The following is a 22,643-nucleotide window of genomic DNA, read 5'->3' as shown; positions in this document are numbered from 1 at the left end:
GAGAGAGAGCAAGAGAGCAACAGAATGTTGTGCACTTGTCAGGAAGCAAAGAATGTGAGAGTGGTGTCATAGGGTTCCGTGCAGACAGCAAGCATGTGCACATGCGGACCCATTTTCACACAAAAAGCAACTCGGCAGTTTAGAAATTATTTGGATACCAAATACCAGAAAAATACAGCACTTCAGCTTTCACAAAGTTTGAGGGGACCTTATAAAAGTTTACCTACTTCTTTTCTAGTTAGAGCTCTTGTGCCTCCTGAAGGGCTGAGCATTAGGCAGTCTGAATGCCCAGGACAGGAGGTCTTACCAGTAGAAAAGTCTCATCGTGAAATGTAAAGGGGAGGTTTGTTATTATGAAATCAAAGTGAAATAGGTTCCTATTATTCTGAGAAGCAGTCACAATTATTTAATAATTTCAAAAGAAAATTATTTTTAATTTTTTGTGTACTGTAAGTGTGCAGTCTGTATTTGGACAGAGATGAAGTTTCTGTTGTTTTGGCCCGGTACTCCAGCAAATTGGCTATGAAATTAAATGAAAATGATATTATGACAGTACAGACTTCTTTAATTTGACGGTATTACCATCCATATTGGGTGAGCTGTGTAGGAATTACAGCCCTGTTTATATAAAGCCCCACCCACATAATGTCCGGGTGCCATAGCATTTTAGATAAATGGCTTCACAGGTGTTTCTGATTAGTCTGGTGTGTTCCATGCTTCCTTGGTGTAGGTCTAAGAAAGCTTTCAGTATCTAGTCTTGATTCTCAGCGTTTGATTGTCTTTGGAGTCTGTTACTGGTGTTTGAAGGAAGCCATTCACTCTATGAGGCTACTTACACAAAATATACATTATTATGCATTAATATACATTAATGTTTGCATTGGTTGAATTCATAGCACACGGGCAGCCCAGTGGCATCAAGAGCCAGTTACAATCTCACACAAGGTTCTGATAACAAAATGTTATGTGAGCATGAGTGCTCTATGAATGCATGCAAAACCTTACTCTAAACTCCCCTCGGATGTTTATATCAAATTCATGTCAAATGTTCTGGATGGCAAAGCCAAATTAAAAGTTACCCGCAACCTACCCCTTGTGCCAGTACAATAACAGGGTATGTTGTGCTGGCTGGTCAGTGTATGTTAAGCACCTACTCTTTTGGCACAATTTCCACTGTCCCACGCCATTTCACAAATGTGACCACTTTCATACTGGGATAAAAACCTTTTCTTGAATTATTGAATAATTAACATTCTTTGCTGTAAGACTGGATCACACTAGATAGAACAGGATAGACTATTTCAATAAGTAATATTTAACAGTCTTTGTGTGCATATGTTGAAAGACTTTGCCCCTGTGGAGCCCGTATGTAACCTGAACTCTGAAGCCCCTTCCCCAGGTAATGTTTAACATGTGTGTCCCACATCTCACGGCATCATCTCCTACAATCATGTGTGAGTAAAAACATGATTCACAAGAATGATTAGTACATTTTGTACATGCAACAAGTATGTTGCAAAATGAATGCAGTACCCTTTCTGTCATGTTCATATATATACAATAAAACAGAGATTGAATGATAAAAGAAAAATACACTGAATGAGGGTCTGAACTGACAGATTCACAACAGCAATCCTAACTCAGGAACACTCACTGTTATGAGAAGAGCTTACTGTTGAAACAAATAACTATGAACCAAAACCAAAGGTTATGGGTAACTTCTTCAGAGGATACAACAATAACTAAAAACAGTGGGATACTTGAAAGGCACATGGAATGGTATGGGGTCTTTTTTAACATGGCCAAGTGAAAAGAGACCTAACCGATATACAAACAGAGACAGGCCTCATCTAGAAATTCAGTGTAGCAGCAGGGTGTGCATGGTACATAGTGGTTAAACTATTAGTTGCAGAGCGGAATCTCCATATGAGGAAGGGCCACAGATTCCATGGGGTCTAAGTCCAGCCCTACCCATCTACAGTCTGTCAGTCAAACATTAGGTCTCTATACAATCTTGTTCACATGTTTTACCTATCCGTCTCAGCTTTTCAGACATTTAATTACTTTATTACCATGGCTTAAAATGGCCTACATAATTCCAACAGCATCTTAAGGAACTACTTGTCATTTTTCATTTTTCTCCAAATCAAAGGAGAATCATGCACATTAGTTGAAGTATGGTTGATCATTTTGGTGTACGAATAGAGAACTGGAATGTATGGAAAGAACAATACTATATTACACACTTGGGAGTAAGAGGGATCCACCCAAACCAGCAGGCTGATGAGGAGTCATGCCCTCCATTGTTAGGCAGCTCAGACTGGGGGGTCATAGTGTGGGAGGAGGTGGAGCCATGTTAAGGTTTCAACAGCAGTTTGTGTCTACAAGTCTTGATGTTTGTGATTATGTCTCTCAATATATTGTACATGATATGTTTGTTGTTCAAGCTACTGCCTTTGACTTGCTGTCAAATAACATGCTGCTCTTTCTTCATTACACATCAGCCTCATTGCATTTAGTAAATACAGTGGGATTTGAAGAACATTCCCACCAGTTGGCAGACATAAATAAATACATGTAGAGGGAATGTTATTTTGCTTGCCTGCACATTCCCAGTCTAGATAATGGCCAAAAGACTGGCCTAACAGAGAGCATATCAGAGCATATGTATTCCGTCAAGCACATCTCTGAAAATTGACGTGTTCAGTATCAAAGTGTGTAATTATACACTGGTGTAAATACATTATAGGGTTCTGTCCATATGCCGTCTGCATTGGCACACTTATGGGGAAAATTATGGTGCCTTGTCATTCTCAGTCTAAGATAGATACTAACATACTTTTGAAACAAGGCTTTTGTCTCCATTGTGTGGAGAAACAGTGTGATTACAGTTTCACTCCCTTCTGCGCCCCTTCGACCTCTTCTTTGACAATCATCTGCTTGCAATTCCTTCAGAGGCAACTTCAAAGATGTTTTAATTAATAGGACAGATGCTTTTTATACTTTTTTTGTATATATTTTATTACTAAAGGCCAAAAGGAATTACATTCTGCTATACCCTATTCTAGTAAGAAGTTAGACAATATTATGGCCTATTTTCAAAGATTTAGGAAATAGAACTGTCAAATTGTTATTTCACACAGTTTGCAGTTTGATCAAAAAAGCTTTTAAATTTGTTGACGTTCTTGAAAAGCTTTACATTCATTTTTTATAATTTCCTCCCCTCTAGTGGACAGTGGAAGTACTTTTTAGTCATTTTTAATTAAATGCAATGGGCAGAATTCATCACCAAACAGCTTGTCCATAGCTTTAGATTTATTTGGAGCAGGAGCACTATCTGGGTATATACTTCATTTGTATCTCACTATCACCACAAGATCTTACATTTTAATTATGGCTGCACAATTAACTGCATATTCATTGCCTTTGCAATATGCTATGAAAAGGCTGCAAGTAATGCAGACCATTTAGTACTGAATCACATTTAGTAATTGTGAAATGATCAAAATATCATGGAAAATAATCACAATTATAATTTTTGACTTAATTTTTACAGCCATAATTTTGAACACCACTTACATATTTTATGCTTGAATTCAAATTGATATCGTATTAATATTTCTAGGATAGGTTATGTCAAAGAACATACAATTTAATTATTTCATAATTATGAATAAGCAATAGATTCAGTCTCTGCCCCCATTTGCACGTATTGTTTCCCTGTTACTTGCTACGAGAAGACATTAAAACCATAAATGAACAGACACGGGTGGCACAGGGGCGCAGTGGGTAGTACTGTTGCCTTGCTTGAGTGTGTGAGTGAATGGTGTGTGTGCCCTGCGATGGATTGGTGAGCTATCCAGAGTGTATTCCAACCTCTGGCCCAATGCATGCTAGGATAGGCTCCAGGAACCACCGTGACCCTGACCAGGAATAAGTGGGCTAGATAACCCACTTATGGATGAATAGATTACCGGTCAGGTCACCTCCTGGCATCTGTGGTGGAGTTGGAGCAGACACAGGCTTCTGCAGGAATTTAAAGTTGACAGGAGAAAATAATGGAAAATACGTTTTCATTCGTATTTTACAGTTTTTCCTCAATCGCTTTGGCCCATTTCCCGCAACATTTTAAATGTTCTCTTGACTAAAGGAGACAGTCAAAATGGTTAGATTTATCCTCATTATGATAGTGAAACCTGGAAGAGCATGACCACTTGAGTTCAGTTGAGAATCAATTTTATTGATACTGAAACAATACTGTAAACACCTATGAGTCAAATAGCACCCCCCACTGCCTTGTGGATATCCTCTGGAACGGAAAAGGGTAAGGGAGTAAACCCTGACAGAAAAACACGGCTTGGGCTCCGTCTGGCAGTTCAATGCTTTGAAGTATTGTTCTGGCAACTCAGCCGAACTGACAGCAAATGTGCCGGTTCGCCATTCCTTTGGATCACGCCAGGGAGGCCGAGAGGGGAGCCCGGCTGCCTGGGCAACACAGGGCCTACATACACTGTGCCCAGGCTTCTTGTGCCCTGGAGAGGAAACTCCAGCTCCACTGTGCAGTGGAGGCACTACACGGGAGGTAGCGGTTACCGGTTCTAAGCCCTTTCTCAACTGGTGTAGAGATGGGTGCCAGGGGCTGCCTCCGTTATCTCACTGGACAACTACCGCCCGGCTCAAGCTGGGTGCCTGAAGCTTAGGGATTCATGGGCTGAGGGAGTCTTCCCACACACAAGGACCAACAGTAAACTTTTCAACCGCACTAGATTGAAAGCTAAATCAAAGGTCAGAGCACTCATGATCCAGGGCGTGCTGTTCCCTGATGACACAGTAGTGGCAGCACACTCCCAGGAACACCTGCAAACCCTCATGGACCAGCTCACCCAAGCACGCCAGGACTTCAGCCTGAACAAAACCAAGTCGATCGGACAGGGCACTGACAACCCCCCTGCCATTGCCATCAACAATTACACTGGATGCTGTCAGCATTTTCACTTACCTTGGGTCCACCATCAGCAACAACCTGTCACTCGATGCTGCTGAACTCAGCAGCCGTATTGGAAAGGCAGCCTCTACTTTTGGGAAGCTCACAGCCAGAATATGGGACAATGGCAAACTCACAGCCCACACAAAGGTACAGGGGTACAGAGCCTGTATCATCAGTACACTCCTGTATGGCAGTGAAGCTTGGACCACGTAAAATACACCACGTAAAATGTCCAGAGCTGAAAGCCGACCTGGAACAATCTGGAGTCATGGTTTCAACGCATACCATATGCCACACACTAAACCAAGAAGGGCTTTCTGGGTAAAGGCCAACGAGGACCCCACTGCTGGAATAAAATAAATAAAAAGTACCTGGACAATCCATCCTGATCTCAATCCAATTTCAAATCTCCAGAGAGCTGAAATCAGCAATTGGAGAAAGGAATCCTGCAAACATTCAAAAGCTTGAACAAATTGCAAAGGAAAGGTGGGAGAAGCTACCAGCTGACAGGTGCAAGGAGGTTATCGATGGCTAGAAGAAACATTTGGAGGCAGTCATAGTTGCCAAAGGGGGTACAACCAAATATTAAGGAAGGGTGCCTTTATTACTGCCTAGGTTATATTTCTTATTTGAAATTACTACATGCAAGCTGAAAAATTATGTTTTTTATGGTGATATGAATTTGAACAAAAGACTTCACCATGAGCCAGCACTCACCAGCATATGCTATAGTGCTTCTCTACTAAGTCCCCAATACAAACATGCCTTAGCAAAGGCTTAACATTATTTGCAAAGGCTAACGGTTCCCATACAGCCAATATAACAATATCACAAATATGACTTAATTACTTAACGTTAGAAGTTGTAAAACTTCTTACATTTATAAATCCACATGTTCTGACACTCCCATAATCCATGCCAGTATGGCTCAAATTTCTCACATGGGTGATGAGTGTTTAATACTTTCATTAAATAAGTGAAACCATTAAAAAAAAATTTTTCGGGGTTTACTCAGGTTCCCTTCCTCAATCACATTCTGTCTAAACAAATATGCAATAACACCTCTAGGTACTATAAGAAGCTAATAAATTCCTTATGAACAGCAGTTTATTTAATCTCAATGTCATTGGCTACAATTAAGTCTGGGCTTCAATAGCACAACAGTTCATTTTTGTATTAGAGTAAGGTCCCTTATAAGCCCCCTCATGGGTGTTTTTACCTCACCAGTAGAGCTTCATTTTTCTATTTTATTGGTTTCCCATTTATGCATTCATGAGCAATGATTTCCAAATTGAATTCAACTGCTGATGGTCAAGTGAAATCTAAAACAACCATGCATTTGTAACAAGCAAATAGCCAATCAACAACTGAAAAACAGGGTTTACTTTCAGCAAAAGTGGCTAGTTTTCATATTGCCCCATCAGAGTATAAAACCCCTTGACCAAAGGGTGCAAACCTTGTTGCACACCATGGTCTAAAACAGCTGCTGACTAAAAAGAAACCATAGAACATTGCAGCCCCTCTTCTTGCTGCAATTATAATCGGGAGCCAATCATGAAAGTTAAATAAACCATGCACAGCCACTTCAAAAACTTTTATTTTCATCAAATCATCAAAATATAAAACCTCATCCTCCTATCCAATGTACTCCTTGCACTTGTACTTCAGACTGAAGATCCAAATCCAGAAGGCATTTTTTTTCTTTTTCTTTTTTTTTTTCAGCCACTAGGATTGATACCCTTTGCATTCCATAGACACTGCGGAACTACCAAAGGGCTACTCTGTACACAAGACTGGGCCCATGCATTCTTAATTTACATTGTGCGCTTGTCACATTAGATCAAGCCCAATATAAAATGAAACAGTCATAAGTACTTTTCTACACACAGGGATCCTTGTGCAGCCAAAAATTCAAAGACACATCAAAAACTCAGACATTGTGCCACAAGACAGACTAACTGGCAGAGAAACAGGAAGTGAGTATATAAAATAAAAAAGGGGGAGAGGGGTGAATGGAACATTTCTTCCAGTAATACATTGTAGGTCAAGGGGATAAGGTGAGCACTGATTTTGATGGCGACATTCTGAGAAAGCGGCAATGTGTATGGCATAGATGTACAGTGTTGAAAAGGTTTCACTATCTTCTTGCTGTTACATGGGACCGATTTTCATTTTTACATTTCAACCTCTGAACAAGAACCATTACACAAACCCAAAAGAACATACAGTAGTTAAAATCTGTTGAAGTCGCATTAAGTACTCGACTGCAAAACCCTTGGCTATTACTTGACCCCCCCCCTTTAGCGCATCTTGTATTCAGAAGACTTGGTGATCTCGCACAACAGTCCCTTGAAGTCAATGTCTAGAATGAAGTCCAAATCACGCTGGGGGGAGAAATCAAACATGAAAATATTACACCTTGGAAAAGACGCATGCACACACACACACCTCAGGAATTATTGATCAATAGCTTATGTTCAAATGTATGAAACCTATAGTAATAACCCAGTATATATATATATAACTGAATATACACACATATACACTCAGTGAGCACTTTTAGGTATTAGACTTGTTTAGATTTAAGTCTTCTAATGCTGCAGCCTAACCACTTAGAGGTTTGACGTATGTTCAGGGATGATCTTCTACAAAACACTGTTGTAAGGCATGGCTATTTCCATTACTGTCACCCTCCTGTCAAGCTTCAAACCAGTCTGGCCCTTCCCTGAAGGCCCACAGAACTGCTGCTGACTAGATGCTTTTGTTTCACACTACTCTGAAAACTTTAGAGACAGTTGTGCATGAAAACCACAGATCAGCAGCTTGCGATGCACAAACCACCCTGTCTGGCAACAACAATCCTTCCACGGTCAAAGCCAAGATCACATTTCCCCCCCCCATTCTGATGGTTGATGTGAACATTAACTGAAGCTCCTGACTCCCATCTACATGATTGTATGCATTATACATTTCTTCCCCATTCTGACATTTGGTCTGAACAAAACTGAACCACTTGACCACGTCTGTATGCTTTTATGCATTTAGTTGCTGCCACATGACTGGCTGATTAAATATTTGCATTGATAAGCTGGTGTACAGGTCTACCAAGTAAAGAGCTCACTGAGTGTGCACAGCTATTACACAGGGGCTTCAGAAAGTATTCAGATTTTGCATACTTCACATTTTGCATACTTCATGATGTTGTAAATTTAATAAAAGGACATCCAATAACCCATAATGACAAAGTGAAAACATGTTTAGAAATGTTTTCAAATTCATTCAAAATCAAACACTGAAACCTCTATATAAGCGTTCAGATCCTTTATAAAAATTCAGTATTTTGTAGAAGCCCGTTGGGCAGCAACCTTCGAACCTTCTTGGATAGGTCTCTACAATCTTGCACACCTGGATCTGGGCAGTTTATCCCATTCTTACTGGCCCCAAGGCTCCCTGTAAGATGCAATCGGAAGCATCTGTGAACTGCAATCTACAGGTCTCTCCACAGATGTTCTTTGGGGTTTAAGTCTGGGCTTTGGCTGGGCCACTCAAGGACAGCATCATCTGAGGTTGTGTGCACCCTGGAGCAGGTTTTCTTCAAGGACCCCTCTGTATTTGGCTGCATTCATCCTTCCCTCAATTCTGTCTAGCCCCTGTTCCTGCCACTGAGAAGAACCCCCATAGCATGATGCTGCTACCACCATGCTTCACTGCAGGGGTGGGTGTTAGCCAGGTGATGAGAAGTGTCGAGTTGTGCACATTTTGTCTCAGACGAAATAATTGTTCCACATGCTCTAAGAGTCCTTTAAATGCGGTTTGTAAACTCCAAGTAGGCCCTTTACTCAGAGTGGCTGCTGTCACTGTACCATAAAGACCTGATTGATGAAGTGCTGTGCAGAAGGGAGAACCTGCCGGAAAGACTAGCATCTCTGCAGAGGACTTCGGAAGCACTGTTAGAGTAACCGTTTGGTTCACCCAGTGGTTCCAATCATCTCCCATTTCACAATTAGAGGCCACAGTGCACATTCAAAGCTTATAGCCTAGCCCTGATCTATACCCAGTCATAATTTTATCGCAGAGGTCTACAGAGCTTCACGGCTTGGTTTCTGTCCTGACATTCAGTGTGAATTGTGGGACCTAGATTCCAATCAAGTTCTAGACGCATCAAGGATCAGTAAAGCAAACCGGATGCACCGGATTCAAAGTGCAACAGCAAAGGGTCTGAATGCTAATGAAAATGAAATATTTCAATTTCTAATAAATTTGCTACAATTTCTACACGTTTTCACTTTGCCCATCAATTGACACTTAACCCATAATGACAAAGTGGAAAGTAGGATGAAGGTATGAGCGGAGAAACGTACATTGTTCTTGGCATTGGGCTTCATGCTCAAGGTGCCCAGTATCTCCTCCCCGGACTTTACCGTCAGGTAATCATCCAGATAGAACACAGTCTGCTTCCAGTGGGTGTAGGGGGAATCTGGGCCTGTGAGGAGATTCACACAGTAAGTAAAACCTAAACAAGAGAAAAGGACTGCCATTTCCTCTGACTGTTTAACCCCTCCGCGTAATCCCTTAGGGGCCATGGCACCATAGAGTCAGAGGTCCAGCTTCAGTAAAACTGAACAACTAAATCATATACGCAGTTTGTAAGTGGCATCATTGTTGCATAGTTGAATTGTGTCCATGGATTCCACAAGATGTTGAAAACATTCCTTTGAGGACCGCTAGGGGTTGCACCTTCTTTATGAAAACAAAGTGTAACCTACTGACAAATTTAATTACATTTTCGGTCATCTTAAGTAGTTCCATTTAAATGTCAACACTAAGCCAGATAGACTAATTGCCAAATTAAAGATTTACATTTACATTGAAATTGTGCTCAAAGATGTTCAGCAGTTTGTAGTTCACTAGCCGTGTAAGTTACGTCGAGGCATGCTGGTCGATCGCGTGTCAGTTTTTATGCATCGGTTCAAATTATAATTCTGTGTTTTCATCCCTTTTCCCTATGGCCATGTGGTTACCTTAATGTCCAATATTTGCTTGATATACATCAATATAACACCCTGTCATGGTGGCGACAATAAATCTAGTCTATTTTAGGAAGGGAATTCAAGGGAAAAAAGGTGTAAATAAACATTTTGTACAGATACCATAGTTGATTTCTATACAATTTGGCTTATTTTTATGAAACGGTAAACTTTGCTAATGAATTTGATGTTATACAGCGCAGGGCAATCCGTGGCGACAATTAATGCAGTCCATTTAAAGCAGGGCATTTCCACTTTCAATATCCGATGGATAAGCTAGGCTACTGGCCTAAGAATTTATTTTACCGATAATATAAGTCCGATAATAGTAAGTCAGCCTAATTGCCAAATTAAAAATTTCCATTTCCATTGACATAGCGTAGTGTAACCTCACAGTTGCAGAAATCTGTTGTTAAATCCCTGTGGTTTAGGTCTAGGCATGCTGGTCGATCGGGAGTGATTTTTTTATGTTTTCATCCTTCTTCTCTCGGTCTTCTGCCTGATAGATTTAATTGGCATGAAATCTGTAAATATGCTGCTGTTAACAGACGGGGTTGTGCACTCAAAATTCCATGGTCACGCAATATTCCGTGATCACGCAACCATAGGCGGCTGGTCTAATTATTTTACTTTCATGCCAATGCAGGTCTGTGTACAATTTGATATATTCTTATGTCACGGTAAACTTGCATTTTATATGGCGTTGGACAATCGTGGTGGTGAGATTAACGTGTCCATTTTTAGCTGAAAGCAGGGAATTTTCGCTTTCAAAATAGCCTAATGATAATGTATTGCTTTATTTATTTTTATGTAGATACCGCATAGTGGAAAGCAAAGTTTGGTTTGCAGATTACCAACTGGTTACAAATCAGTTTCGGTTAACAGTTTAACCGTTCACACCCCTAAATTCTACTTGATTTTATTAATACTTAAACTAGAAAATGTAGGTAAGCTAGCTCTGGCTAACAGATATACAGAAAACAACACACAAAAGAATGTACACAATTATAGCCTTTACTTTCTTCATTAAAAATGTTGCGTGCAGTTTGCCGGTAGTTTGAATTCATGTGTGACTGAATAAGTCCTCTGTGAAACTTAGGAAATGGCATACAATACCCCATAAGGGAACCACAGCGACAGATGTAAAACACACAGAAATTCAATTCTCCCTGTGGTGTTTGCATTCTTTACCCCCTGAAATAGGCAAAGATTGCTTGCTAGGGCTAGGCTGTTGAGTGCTAACTTAGAATGCTAATTAGCCTGACAGGAAGTTATTACGCAGACAAAATCTTTTTCAATTGTCCGACCAATTTTTGCGCTTTGTCGCTGGTGGGGAAAACGCATTCATTTTAGACGTTCACAGGCCTAATACACACGTACATATAAAGAATATATACAAAATCAACAAAAGAGAAATGCTTACTGGTAGAAAATCCAGTCTTCTTGTGACAGCAGGTGAACTCAATGTTGAAGTAAGTGACTAACGCATGAATGTAGTCATTCCTCCTAACTTGCAGACAGAATGGGGAGGAGAAGGACAGATCCTCTAGCTTCACATTGTACATATCCACCTCCTAAGGAAGAAAGGCAGACTTAAATACAGTACTGGCAAATATAAGCAGCGGGTTGGTTAAGTCAAGGGCCATAATCCATAACCACAGTAGCAGCTATGACATTACACAAGGGAGAGAACGGCCCCTAACCTTCACGAGGCAGGCATTGCTGACCAGCTGCTTGGGGTCCACCACATCCACCAGCGGTTCCTTGATAGCAACCTCCTTAATGCAGGACATGTCAAACCCATGCACATTCTCCCACCCTAAGAGATGAGAACATGGTGTCACTTGCAATTTCTCTTCCCTGAGGCTGAAATTCTTAGCACTACAGCTACATTGGCAGAAACTGTAGTGTAACTCTAATCATACAATAGACTGAATTAAAAGGCATTCCAATTTTATAGAAGTACAACACACATCATACAGACAAGTTTAAAAGGAACATGAATGAGAAGCCAGAACACTCACAGTGTATTTTGTAGTCTTTGTACTGCCTGTCTTCAATAGCCGTGACATAAAGAGTGGCTCTGTCTGGGAATATCAACCCATCTGGTTTCTGAGCAATGCAATGAAGATGAAGTGTTAAATTTAAACACAAGTAAAGTTTACAAATTGAAAATGTATAAAAGGTAGTTTAATGTTGCATAACCAGGTGAAAAGAATGCCCTCAACATTTTAAAAAACAACTCACCAGCCATTTGTCTCGGGCATAGATGACAGTGTTGAGCATGGATTCGTAAAAGAGACAGTAGCCCATCCACTCAGATATGATGATGTCCACCTTTTCAACAGGAAGCTCCACCTCCTCCACCTTCCCCTTAACTATGGTCACAACTAAGGAAGGGTACAGATAAGATGTAGAACATTGCGGATATACAATTACAGAACATTGCCAAACTTAGACAATAAATATTCATTCACTGTTCTGACATTGGAAATTATCACCATTTGCACCATTACTGAATTTGGCAATTATCATTCTTCACTCACTACACAGCCTACCTAAGGGTGCAAGCTTTTTTTGCCATCCCTGCTTGTTAACCAGATATGGGCATTCACATTATCATTACAACTGATTGGCAGAACAAATGTCATGCCCTGTTCGGTCTGTCTTAAAGCAAACATATTTTTCAGAAGCGAGAGCACTGTTTCCATGTTGGATCGACAGACTATCAGATAAATACAATGAGAACAGAAGAGCTAGTTGACTCGGCCTTCAGATTTCTGAATACAATTAGCTTCTGAAGCCCAAGCTATTTTTGTAATGCTTACAATTGACAAAGATTACTTACCTCCCCCAATATATCTTGCTATATCTGACCAAAGTCAATCCAACCAGTCTAGCTAACACTGCATCTCTGGAAATTAAATTGGGTTGAGAAACTATTCGATTTAATTTCCCAAGGAAAAGAAAGGCTAGGGAAGGTGATGAAGAGGAAGGCAACGCTAGTGTTTAGGTAATCAAAGTAGCTGATCAGCTTCATGGGGGGAAAAATACCAAGGTTCATATGGGGGGGGGGTGCAAAACAAAACCATACAATACCAATAATAGGGAGCAAGACAAGACTAAGGTAGGTGCACATGCAGTTCAACTGCTTACTATGGTCCAGCTTGTTCGCCTTGACGATCTTCACAGCATAGTCCAATATACTGCTGCACTCGATCTGGCAAAGAAAAATGGGATAAGGATAACCCAACCAAATTCAGAGTGTGAAAAACTGACAACAGTGATCAAACATTTAGCAAGTTTCCAATTGAATCTCAATTACAGTCTACGGCCTTGCCGTGAATAACGTCTATGGCTGGATTAAAAAGGTACAGCGGGAACTTACTCCAATGACTTTCTTGGCCCCAGCCTTGGCAGCAAACATGCAGAGGATCCCAGTCCCACTACCCACATCCAGCACCACCTTGTCTTTGAACAAATGCTTGTTGTGGAACATGGCGTTACGGTAAGTCAGAGTGCGGACCTCATCTTTCAGCATCTCCTAGAGACAGAAATTGGAGGAAATTAATTTGTTCATATGTACAATCGAAGGAAAAGAGAAAACAATGTGTAAAGGGAGACATAAGTACCTCATGGATGCCAAAGTGAGCATAAGAGTCAAAGTAATAGTCCTTTGAGGTCATATCCTCTGCCGAAGCCTTTTCTCGGTTATCCCCCTGAGACACCTGAGAGAAGGATACAATTACTTGGGAAAGGACCATGTAGCTAGTCATGAGGAACAAACTGAAGAGGAACAGGAGATTTTGATGCAGGGAGGCGTTAACTCCAACTAGTGGTCAACCGAAGCATTGGCCGGCCGATTAATCGGGCCGATATCAGGCATGTTGGGAACATTGGCATCGGCCCATGACCACAAACGATTCTGGCCGTTGATCAAAAAGGTTAGCGCTCCACCTTGTGTCAAGTCGGTCATCTGCAGACGGAACGGTTGGAAATTTGCTGCCAACGCATGTGCCGGAGAAAAAATGGTAAGACCGTAACCTATTCCGAACATTCAGTGGTTAATGTATTGACCATTCTTAGCATTATAGCAAAGGTATACAATGCTTATTATATTTAGCCTATAGTTTTAATCATTCCAGTCTTTTAGTGAGAATGCGATTCCTGGTTTGAAATTAACAAATGCAAGCTAACAAATGGCTAAGTAGCTAAATATAAGCTTTTGCTCAACATAATAAATGTTGATTACTCAAACAATGATGGCAAACCTCCCGTTGGACCATTTTATTCTCATCTCCTTACAGAGATTATATTTAAAACACCGGATCAGTTCCTACTAACGATTTAAGTTGTAAGTTATGAAAATTGTTTCACACTGGTGCAAAACTGATTTAATTCCGGCTAATTGTTTTATGGTTAATCAGGCAAAGTAAACGGAAACTTTCGTTGAAAGGTAATGTTCGTGAATAACCGAGTTCTATCGCACGCTAGGCCACTGCCGTCTAATTACAACCGGTTACTGGATAAAATACAGACTTCGTATTTTTAGATCTCAGTGCATAGATTACAAGCTGTTACTGGATAAGAACCATTTACATTAGATTGTAATGTGCATGGAAGTGTAATTAGTCATGAGATTCCTTCGTTTTTAATCAGAATATAGTATTAATTGCAGGCTGTAATTACATGAATGCTAAAATTAATTTTTAAAAAAAAATCTGTATATCGCCATTATATCGGCCACAGCATCAGACATTAAAAACCCATATCGGTTGACCACTACTCCCAACTCGACTCAGTAGGAAAGTTGGCTGAAATAAGTCTGAGCAGCATTCAAGGGCAGCTTAAATTGATGAACTGGGTAAGAATAGAAGCTTGCCCAGACCTGAGGCCTTCAGTGGTTCTGAACTTGATAGACGGACTTGGAAAAAGCATTTGATTTAACAAGATACATTTGAAATGTGTCGCCTTTCAGTGGTTCCCACACTCCTGGGAGACGTATTAGCTAGCTAACTTTTATATGTGGATTTTCGTTGCGCGGTTTTTCCTGCGTAATTTGGTGGATAACAAAGCTTCATGCTAATTGCATCAGCTACAATAGGGAGAGGGGGGGAGGGGGAGAAAAAAAAAAAAAAAACCACGTTTCCAAGTTAACGTTACACATGTGCAAATGTTGGTGGATCTAAACTAACATTAGCTGGCTAGGCTTAATTATTCTTGGTACATTAAGCTTTATTGAGCAATTTTATGTTAAGCGTTTTCGATTGCCCCAAATAAACCCGGCAAAATAGCTAGCAAGTGAAGTTAACTGGCACTTTAGATTAACCATCATAATTGAGCAAACTACGACTCGAAAAATCTAAACCATGAGAGCACAGCAGAAACGTGCATACAGCTCTTATTGGAAGCTAGCTAGCGAGTATTACCATGCGACTATTCAATCCAGTCTAGCTAAATGAATACTTATTAGCTAGCTAAGTGTGTAGCTGGCAAATAGCCACATGAAGTTACATTTGAAAAGATCCACATATCCATGATGGGCGCATATAAACTATAATACAGTTAACTAACAGTTATCCATTTGTTAATACAATTGGCCACACGAGACTTAGCTTACGTTAGTCAAACGTAGTTGACTGGATAGATAACGTTAGAATTTAAAATATCTAGGCGGCCTGGTCAATTCTCAGTTAGCTAACGTTAGCTGCGCTACCAGACGCACAAACTAGACTTTTGGCTCGCAACAAATACGTCGCTAATTTACCTATCGTTTAACGTTACTAGCTTGAACGAGTTAAATCGGCGAATCTGATAATGTAACAATACACGAAAAATGTGGTAATATTACAATTGCAGCAACTCACTTCCATTCCGACTGATGTCTCCGCCATCTCAACGTTGTGAGCACGAGGGGTACCGATACAACGTTATATACACATGTGTGTGGGAGCACGCCGAACGACGAGACACAAGAGTTTGTCGGGTTTTTTTAATTGAACTATAATATAACTGGAAAGGAAATGTGGTCACGTGGTTCCATTCTCTTATGGCACATATAGATCGTACATGGAAACTGGAGAGGCTGGGAGGGTCTTGGCCATTGAACTGTAATATAACTGGAACAAAAACGTGGTCACGTGGTTCCATTCAAACCCATTCAATCGGTTCTTCCGCAAGCGGCACCCCCGCAAGATGGCTGCCATGGCCCGGAAATAAAATTATTGATGAGCCTGCCGTTCATGAGTGTTGTCTAAACCAGTGGTTCCCGAACTCGGTTCTGGGGGGCTCTTGTGTATGCTGGTTTTCCTTCCAACCATAATTGCAGTCTCAGAATTTTAATAAGCAGTTATTTAATTAGGGGTTATGTAAGCCACATTATATCAGATATAGCTATGCATGGCATGAAGATTAACATTCCCAAATTCATATTGTGATTATTATGCTATATTGCATACAACTGCATACAAATAAGTAAACTGCTAAATGATCAAATTCAAGCCTGAGGTGAATCAATATGCTCCTAATTTGTGAAAGTGTAGACACCTGGCTACTAAAACTAACCATCAGGAATAATGAATAAAATCCAGACAAAGAAAATGATAGAGCCAAACTTGTATGATGTTCATTATTAATGAAAGTAGGATCATATTGATTAACCTCAATCTTTCATTTGATCAAAAAATGTATTTATGTCTATGTAATTGTTTGCAATATAGCACAATATGAACTTGGGAATGCATAGCTATATCTGAGTCTGACATAATGTGGTTTACACAATCCCTCAAAACATGAAGCACCTAATTAAGCCATATTAACTGCTTGTTAAAATTCTGAGATTGGAATTATGGTTGGAAAGAAAACCAGCATACGCAGGGGGCCCTCAGGACCGAATTTTGGGACCACCGGTCTAAACTCATCATACTCACTCCAGCGTGAACTACAGCCCCACAGCTCACTTTGCAGGGTCATTTGATCCTCAGCTGAACCAAAAAGAAAGAGAGATCTTAAAAAATCACTGAATCAATGCGATGAGTAAGTGATGAGTAAGCAAACTGATCTCTGATTGAGGCAGGGGCTCATGCGGCCATAGCTGTGTCACCGTTTCATTTCATGACGAGGCCTCACTCCACTGTAGCTTCACACAAGCTTCCAAATTAGGGATGCGACAAAGCATCAGTTTTTGTAAATGCATACAATCCCTTTTTTTTAAACAGTTAACTGTGTAACTGTGTGCTTATGACCGCTAGGGGTCATATCGTTTTTTGGGTTTTTTTACTGTACTGACGAATTTAATTGCATTTTCAACTTTATTTTGCGCCATCTTAATAATCAAATGTCAACATTGTAAGTCAGATAATAGCACAATTGCCAAATGAAAGATGTACACTCGTTAAATCCCTGTAGTTTACATCCAAATGAAAGGGGTATTAAATTACTCTATAGACCCATATCTTTAACATTGTATAGTATAGTATAGTATCATGTTCCCAACAATTGTTGCTGTATTTACAGTGTGGTATGGGCAAGCATTGCTATTGACTGTCAGTTGCCACCCAGCTCATTTGCATAGCTGATGACTCAAAAAGTATAAATTCTTACCAAATGAAAGGGGGATACATTTACTCTATAGATGCATATCTTTAACATTTCGCAGTCTTTTCTGTGAAATCATGTTCCCAGCAATTGTTGCTGTGTTTCCAGTGTGGGGCAGCCATACGTTGCTATTGACTCTCAGTTGCCACCCAGCTCATTTGCATAGCAGAATCATATGCATAATTGCATACTCATGAGTGGCACAGAGGAGGCCAGAGGAGGATGGGCCCCATGTAAATACAGCAACAATTGCTGAGAACATGATTTCACTGAAAATACTCCATCCATCCATCCATTATCTTAACCCGCTTATCCTGAACAGGGTCGCAGGGGAGCTGGAGCCTATGCCAGCATACATTGGGCAAAAATGTATGCTGGACAGGTCGCCAGTCCATCTCAGCCATTCACTCACACACTCATACCCATGGGCAATTTAGACTCTCCAATCAGCCTGACCTGTCTTTGGACTGTGGGAGGAAACTTGAGTACCCAGAGGAAACCCATGCAACACGGGGAGAACACGCAAACTCCACACAGAGAGGCCCCAGCCGACCAGGATTCGAACCCAGGACCTCCTTGCTGTGAGGTGGCAGTGCTACCCACTGCACCATACTGAAAATACTATATAATCTTAAAGATATGGGCCTGTAGAGTAAATATATATCCCCTTTTATTTGGTAACAACCATTTGGTTGTTACCAAATTGCCTACATATAACTACATATTTATATGGTAACAACCAAATATTTGGTAACAACCAGTTGGCAATTCACAGGCAATGCATGCCCATACCACACCTGACAGACAGCAACAAATGCTGGGAACATGAATTTACAGAAAGCATAATTGGCTCGCTGCTCCAGAGGGAGGGACTTGGCAGGGTTAGTAGATCACCGCACAACAAAAAGCACCTTGGGCGCCTTGGAATCACGGAAGACGAGCATGAGACGAGGCGGCTTGAAGAAGGCGTGTCCTTCGGGCTGCCGAGGGACGGGGTGGGGGCGGTGTATCTAATACTAGCTCTAATTGAATCAGACGGGTGAACAATATTGAAGATATGGGTCTATGGCTTAAACTTTTTATTTGGTAATTTAGTAATTAGCTATGCAAATCAGCTGGTTGTTAACTGAAGTGTATAAAAATGCATGTTTTAGCCACACGTGAAATGTAGCAACAACAGTTTTTATAGAAATTAGCGCACAATTTTATATTCTCTGCAAATACATCACAATTATATCCAACTGTATTAATTTTAAAAAGAAAAATTACAGTTCATAAATAATTTTATTCACTAAACTTTTATTTTGATAAATAGTCTCCAATTGTGGCCAGCAACATTTGCGGACTCTCTGCTGCTTACTGCCTTTGAGGGATGTGAATAGGAGAATAGCCGTGTTTTCCATGTCATGTTGGAATATTATTCATATATTAATAATAATTTAAACTGAACGAAATTGTTCTATTTATATGATTTATACAATGTTTTCTAGCTAATGTAATGTTAATGTTCGCTGTCCGCAGCCCCCTAACGTTGTAGCTAACGTTAGCAAGCCAACATCATTAACATGAATAACCAGTGCAAACTAGCTAGCCTGCGTTATTGGAAACCGTATTACTGTAACGTTACCACCAAAACTAGTTTTACAACAGGAAAGGTCGGATTCAACACTTTATGTAAAGTTATCGCCCCAGTGTTTCTCTATACGGCCGCCATGAATGCCTGGTGTTTATTAGCTAACGTTAGCTGCCAACAATGTTTCTTTTTTTTTTTTTTAAGATATTTTTTCGGCCTTTTTCAGCTTTATTGGACAGTATAGTATAGAGAGACAGGAAGAATGGGAGCGAGAGAGGGAAAGACATGCGACAAATGTCAGACGGTCGGATTCGAACCGCTGACGTCGCGGCTCGCAATGAGCATGCAGTCAGTGCTCTACAGGCTGCGCCACCGAGACACCCCCTGCCAACAATGCTTCTGAGCAATACAATCAGAAGTTCTGGTTTTGTTTTTAGTTTTGCCCCCCAAACACTTTGAAACTTATGTCAGGCGTATCTGTCAGCTGTCATTGACTGTGCCGAGCACACGTCAAAATTGAGATCGCCCTGTAAACGAACTGTAGGATGTGGGTTATCGTCCCCTTTAGGAATCAGAAAAATCCCAATCCACTGTGTGACTGATTACATTTGGCGTTACAGTCCAAAACACAACATGATTTCGGTATAGTTATCTAGCTAAGTTTACTATTTATACACAGCTCTGGTTCAGTCTATTTTCAAGTAATGTTACTTGGATCTGCGGCTGAGTGGCCACCCGGAAGTATCTTTGTTTACAAACATTCCGATTTCATCTATAACAAATTATTGGTGGATTCACAACCTCACTACAGCCAAAGGTAATACTTGACCTTAGGTTGCTAGTCATGTAGCTAATAAACTATCCTTAAAGATAATATAGCAACTGTGTATATAAAGCTACTAGCTAGATGTAGCTAACGTTAGTTAGCTGTATTTTACAATTGACTCACAGTTGCACATGGTACTCATTTACTCTGGGTAGGCATGGGGCTGAATATCGATTGATAATTTGTTATGCTGTCACTCAAAGGCAGGCGTGCCCCTCTCCTCTAAACACCGCCCTCCATGCAAGAAGAGAGACAAAACTTTGTTCGAAGAAAAGTTGACTTGATCAAGTGTGAAAAAACATTGTAAGCACATGACAAAAACCGAAAATGAAAATCAGATTTTTTATCAGAGAAAATTCAAAAGTGGATACAAAATCATTTAAAATACGGTCAAACACGACATGTTTTCAAAAAATCTAATATTTTTTGGTTTCCAAAATTATTATTTTTTAGTTTCAACATGCATTTATTACCTTTCAACAATAACCTTTTTTTTTGTTTACAAATATAAAGTCTCTAATCTGGCTCCATATTTTATACCATGCGCATTTTCTGAGCTCATTCCTGTTCGTATCCAGGTCGTATCGCCGAGGGCTACAGCTAGCCCAGCTAGTTCCAACTACTCTATCCATGCACACAATTCGTATCTGCACAAGTTTGCACTAAGCCTCGTCGAATAATGTCTGGAGGCTGTTAAACTGACCGTGAGCACATCAGCGAGCACCAGTAGCGATCTTTCATCTTTCTTTTTCTCAATTTTGATAAAACTAATGATTATCTGGATCGATCATCCGGAACACCGTGAATCTACGTTCTTCTATACATTACCCACATTCAATGGATCACTACAGCTTATAAATACTGCATTTCACCAAAGATAGCACTCAGCATTTAAAATAGAACTGGCAGTTTGGAATAGCTAATGTTGGCTAACTTGCTTAGCAGTCATTGCTAGCTAGCCAAATGAGCATAAATTAACTGTGCTTGCTCTTTGCAATGTACAAAGGCAGCCATGACAATCTGCAAAAGGATCAGAATGACCTTGTTCATGTGACATGTCACGTTGACCAATCAGAGAAAAAACTGTGGGCCATGGGAAAAGTGCTGTTTCTCTGTGGCCTTTTCCTTGAAGCAATTTTGTAGCTTTAAATGGACTGACCACGTGTACGATCTCTAATTTGCTCTGGGAATATGTGTGGGCTTGGCAAAAAATGCGAAATTTTCAGTCTCTTTCGTTCACTCCTTTGTTCCACTAGTTAACCCAATCCTTTGCTCCACATATTTCCGCTGGAGTGGAGAAGTGGTTGTGGGGGAGTCGAGTAAAGGAGGGTGGAGTGAAAGATAATGGGACGCATTCAAGCGCGGGTGGGCCCGTGGAGCAGGCGCATGCAATATGACGTAAAACCATGCGGACCAAATTGGAATGAATTCAATTCTAGATCTTCTGTGTGGCTCAGAAATAGGTCACTGGAGAGTAATTAGTTCAGTGTTCAAAAGTACGGTTCAAAATTTTGACAAGGGTAAATTCATAGCTTTAAATGGATTTTGATGGGGAAATATTGTCTTAAAAAACTGCAATACCTGGAGTAAATGGTAAATGGTTGGCATTTATATAGCGCCTTTATCCAAAGCGCTGTACAATTGTGTTATTATCCTGAGTTCTGTCTGTTAGTTTATTCTGTGTTTTTGTAAATGTATTATTTTTCATATTTATGTCTGGTTTTCTGTTTACATTCATTAGTCTTTGCACTCGTCTTCCCCTGTGATGTCTGTGTCTGAATGTTTTCTGATCTTGAGTAACTCCCCTGTATGCGTGCTGCACTATTCGGGTGGTTTTGGAATTTTCCGGTTTCCCACGATTCCTTCTGTCTCGCTGTTCTTACTTCCTGCTTTCTCTCCATTTCATGTTTGGAGATAGCACTAATATACTAATCCCAACTAACATAGAATTTGTACTAATTATATTACCACACTAATATGTTATTCTAACTAACATTCACTAGTTTTGGGTATTTGTAATTTTTTTAGGCCTTTTTCAGCTTTATTGGACAGTATACAGTATAGAGAGACAGGAAGAATGGGAGTGAGAGAGAGGGAAAGACATGTGACAAATGTCAGACGGTCGGATTCGAACTGCCGACATCACGGCTCGCAATGAGCATGCGGTCAGTGCTCTACAGGCTGCACCACCGAGACACCCCTGGGTATTTGTAATTTAATCATGTTACTAACAGACTAACTCCACCTTTACTTCAGTTCTACTCTATAACTCCGCCTCCCTGTTCTATCCCTAAATTGCTTGCCTCGATTCAGTGAAATGTTCACACCTGCTCTCCCCTATCACCACATTCCTTAATTCTGTGTAATTGTCTACTCCCTAGCCGGAGCCGTTTGTACTACATGTGTGTCTTTGTGAATACAGTCCACATTTTTTTCATTTTCCCCTCGTTAATGTATTATTACACATGGTCTCACCTGATGTTTATTTGTTAGACTGCCCTCACTCCAATGCCCCACCTAGGTTGTCTCATTCCCCTGTGTATTTATACCTGTCCTTTTCAGTTGAACCTTGCTAGTCCGTCTTCTGCTGTTTTCGAGTCTCGAGCCCTTGAATTCCTTCCCACTTGTTCTAGC

The 22,643-nt window shown here is 40.4% G+C and overlaps 1 protein-coding gene across 1 annotated transcript; it reads right to left on the bottom strand.

Moving 5' to 3' along the window:
- Window positions 1-6,568: 6,568 nt before the first annotated feature.
- On the bottom strand, window positions 6,569-16,033 carry LOC133121700 (protein arginine N-methyltransferase 1-like). Its single transcript, XM_061231090.1, has 10 exons — window positions 15,882-16,033; window positions 13,647-13,742; window positions 13,403-13,558; window positions 13,171-13,234; window positions 12,262-12,404; window positions 12,039-12,126; window positions 11,718-11,833; window positions 11,438-11,588; window positions 9,349-9,470; window positions 6,569-7,371 (listed from the first exon to the last, which is right to left on the bottom strand). The coding sequence occupies exons 1-10, from the start codon at window positions 15,906-15,908 to the stop codon at window positions 7,288-7,290; spliced, it is 1,047 nt and encodes a 348-aa protein (XP_061087074.1). The 5' UTR covers window positions 15,909-16,033; the 3' UTR covers window positions 6,569-7,287.
- Window positions 16,034-22,643: the final 6,610 nt, after the last annotated feature.

Source organism: Conger conger, chromosome 2 (genome assembly GCF_963514075.1).
Source record: "Conger conger chromosome 2, fConCon1.1, whole genome shotgun sequence".
Taxonomy (NCBI): domain Eukaryota; kingdom Metazoa; phylum Chordata; class Actinopteri; order Anguilliformes; family Congridae; genus Conger; species Conger conger.
Note: the sequence above shows the minus strand (reverse complement) of the source record. Positions and strands in the feature narration are given on the sequence as shown.

Coding starts and splice junctions, on each gene's coding strand:
- LOC133121700 (XM_061231090.1), bottom strand. CDS start 15,908: ATGGCGGAGACATCAGTCGGAATGGAA. Junction 13,743..15,881: donor AGACATCAGTCGGAATGGAA/GTGAGTTGCTGC, acceptor TCCTTCTCTCAG/GTGTCTCAGGGGGATAACCG. Junction 12,405..13,170: donor GGCGAACAAGCTGGACCATA/GTAAGCAGTTGA, acceptor ACCCTTCCTTAG/TTGTGACCATAGTTAAGGGG.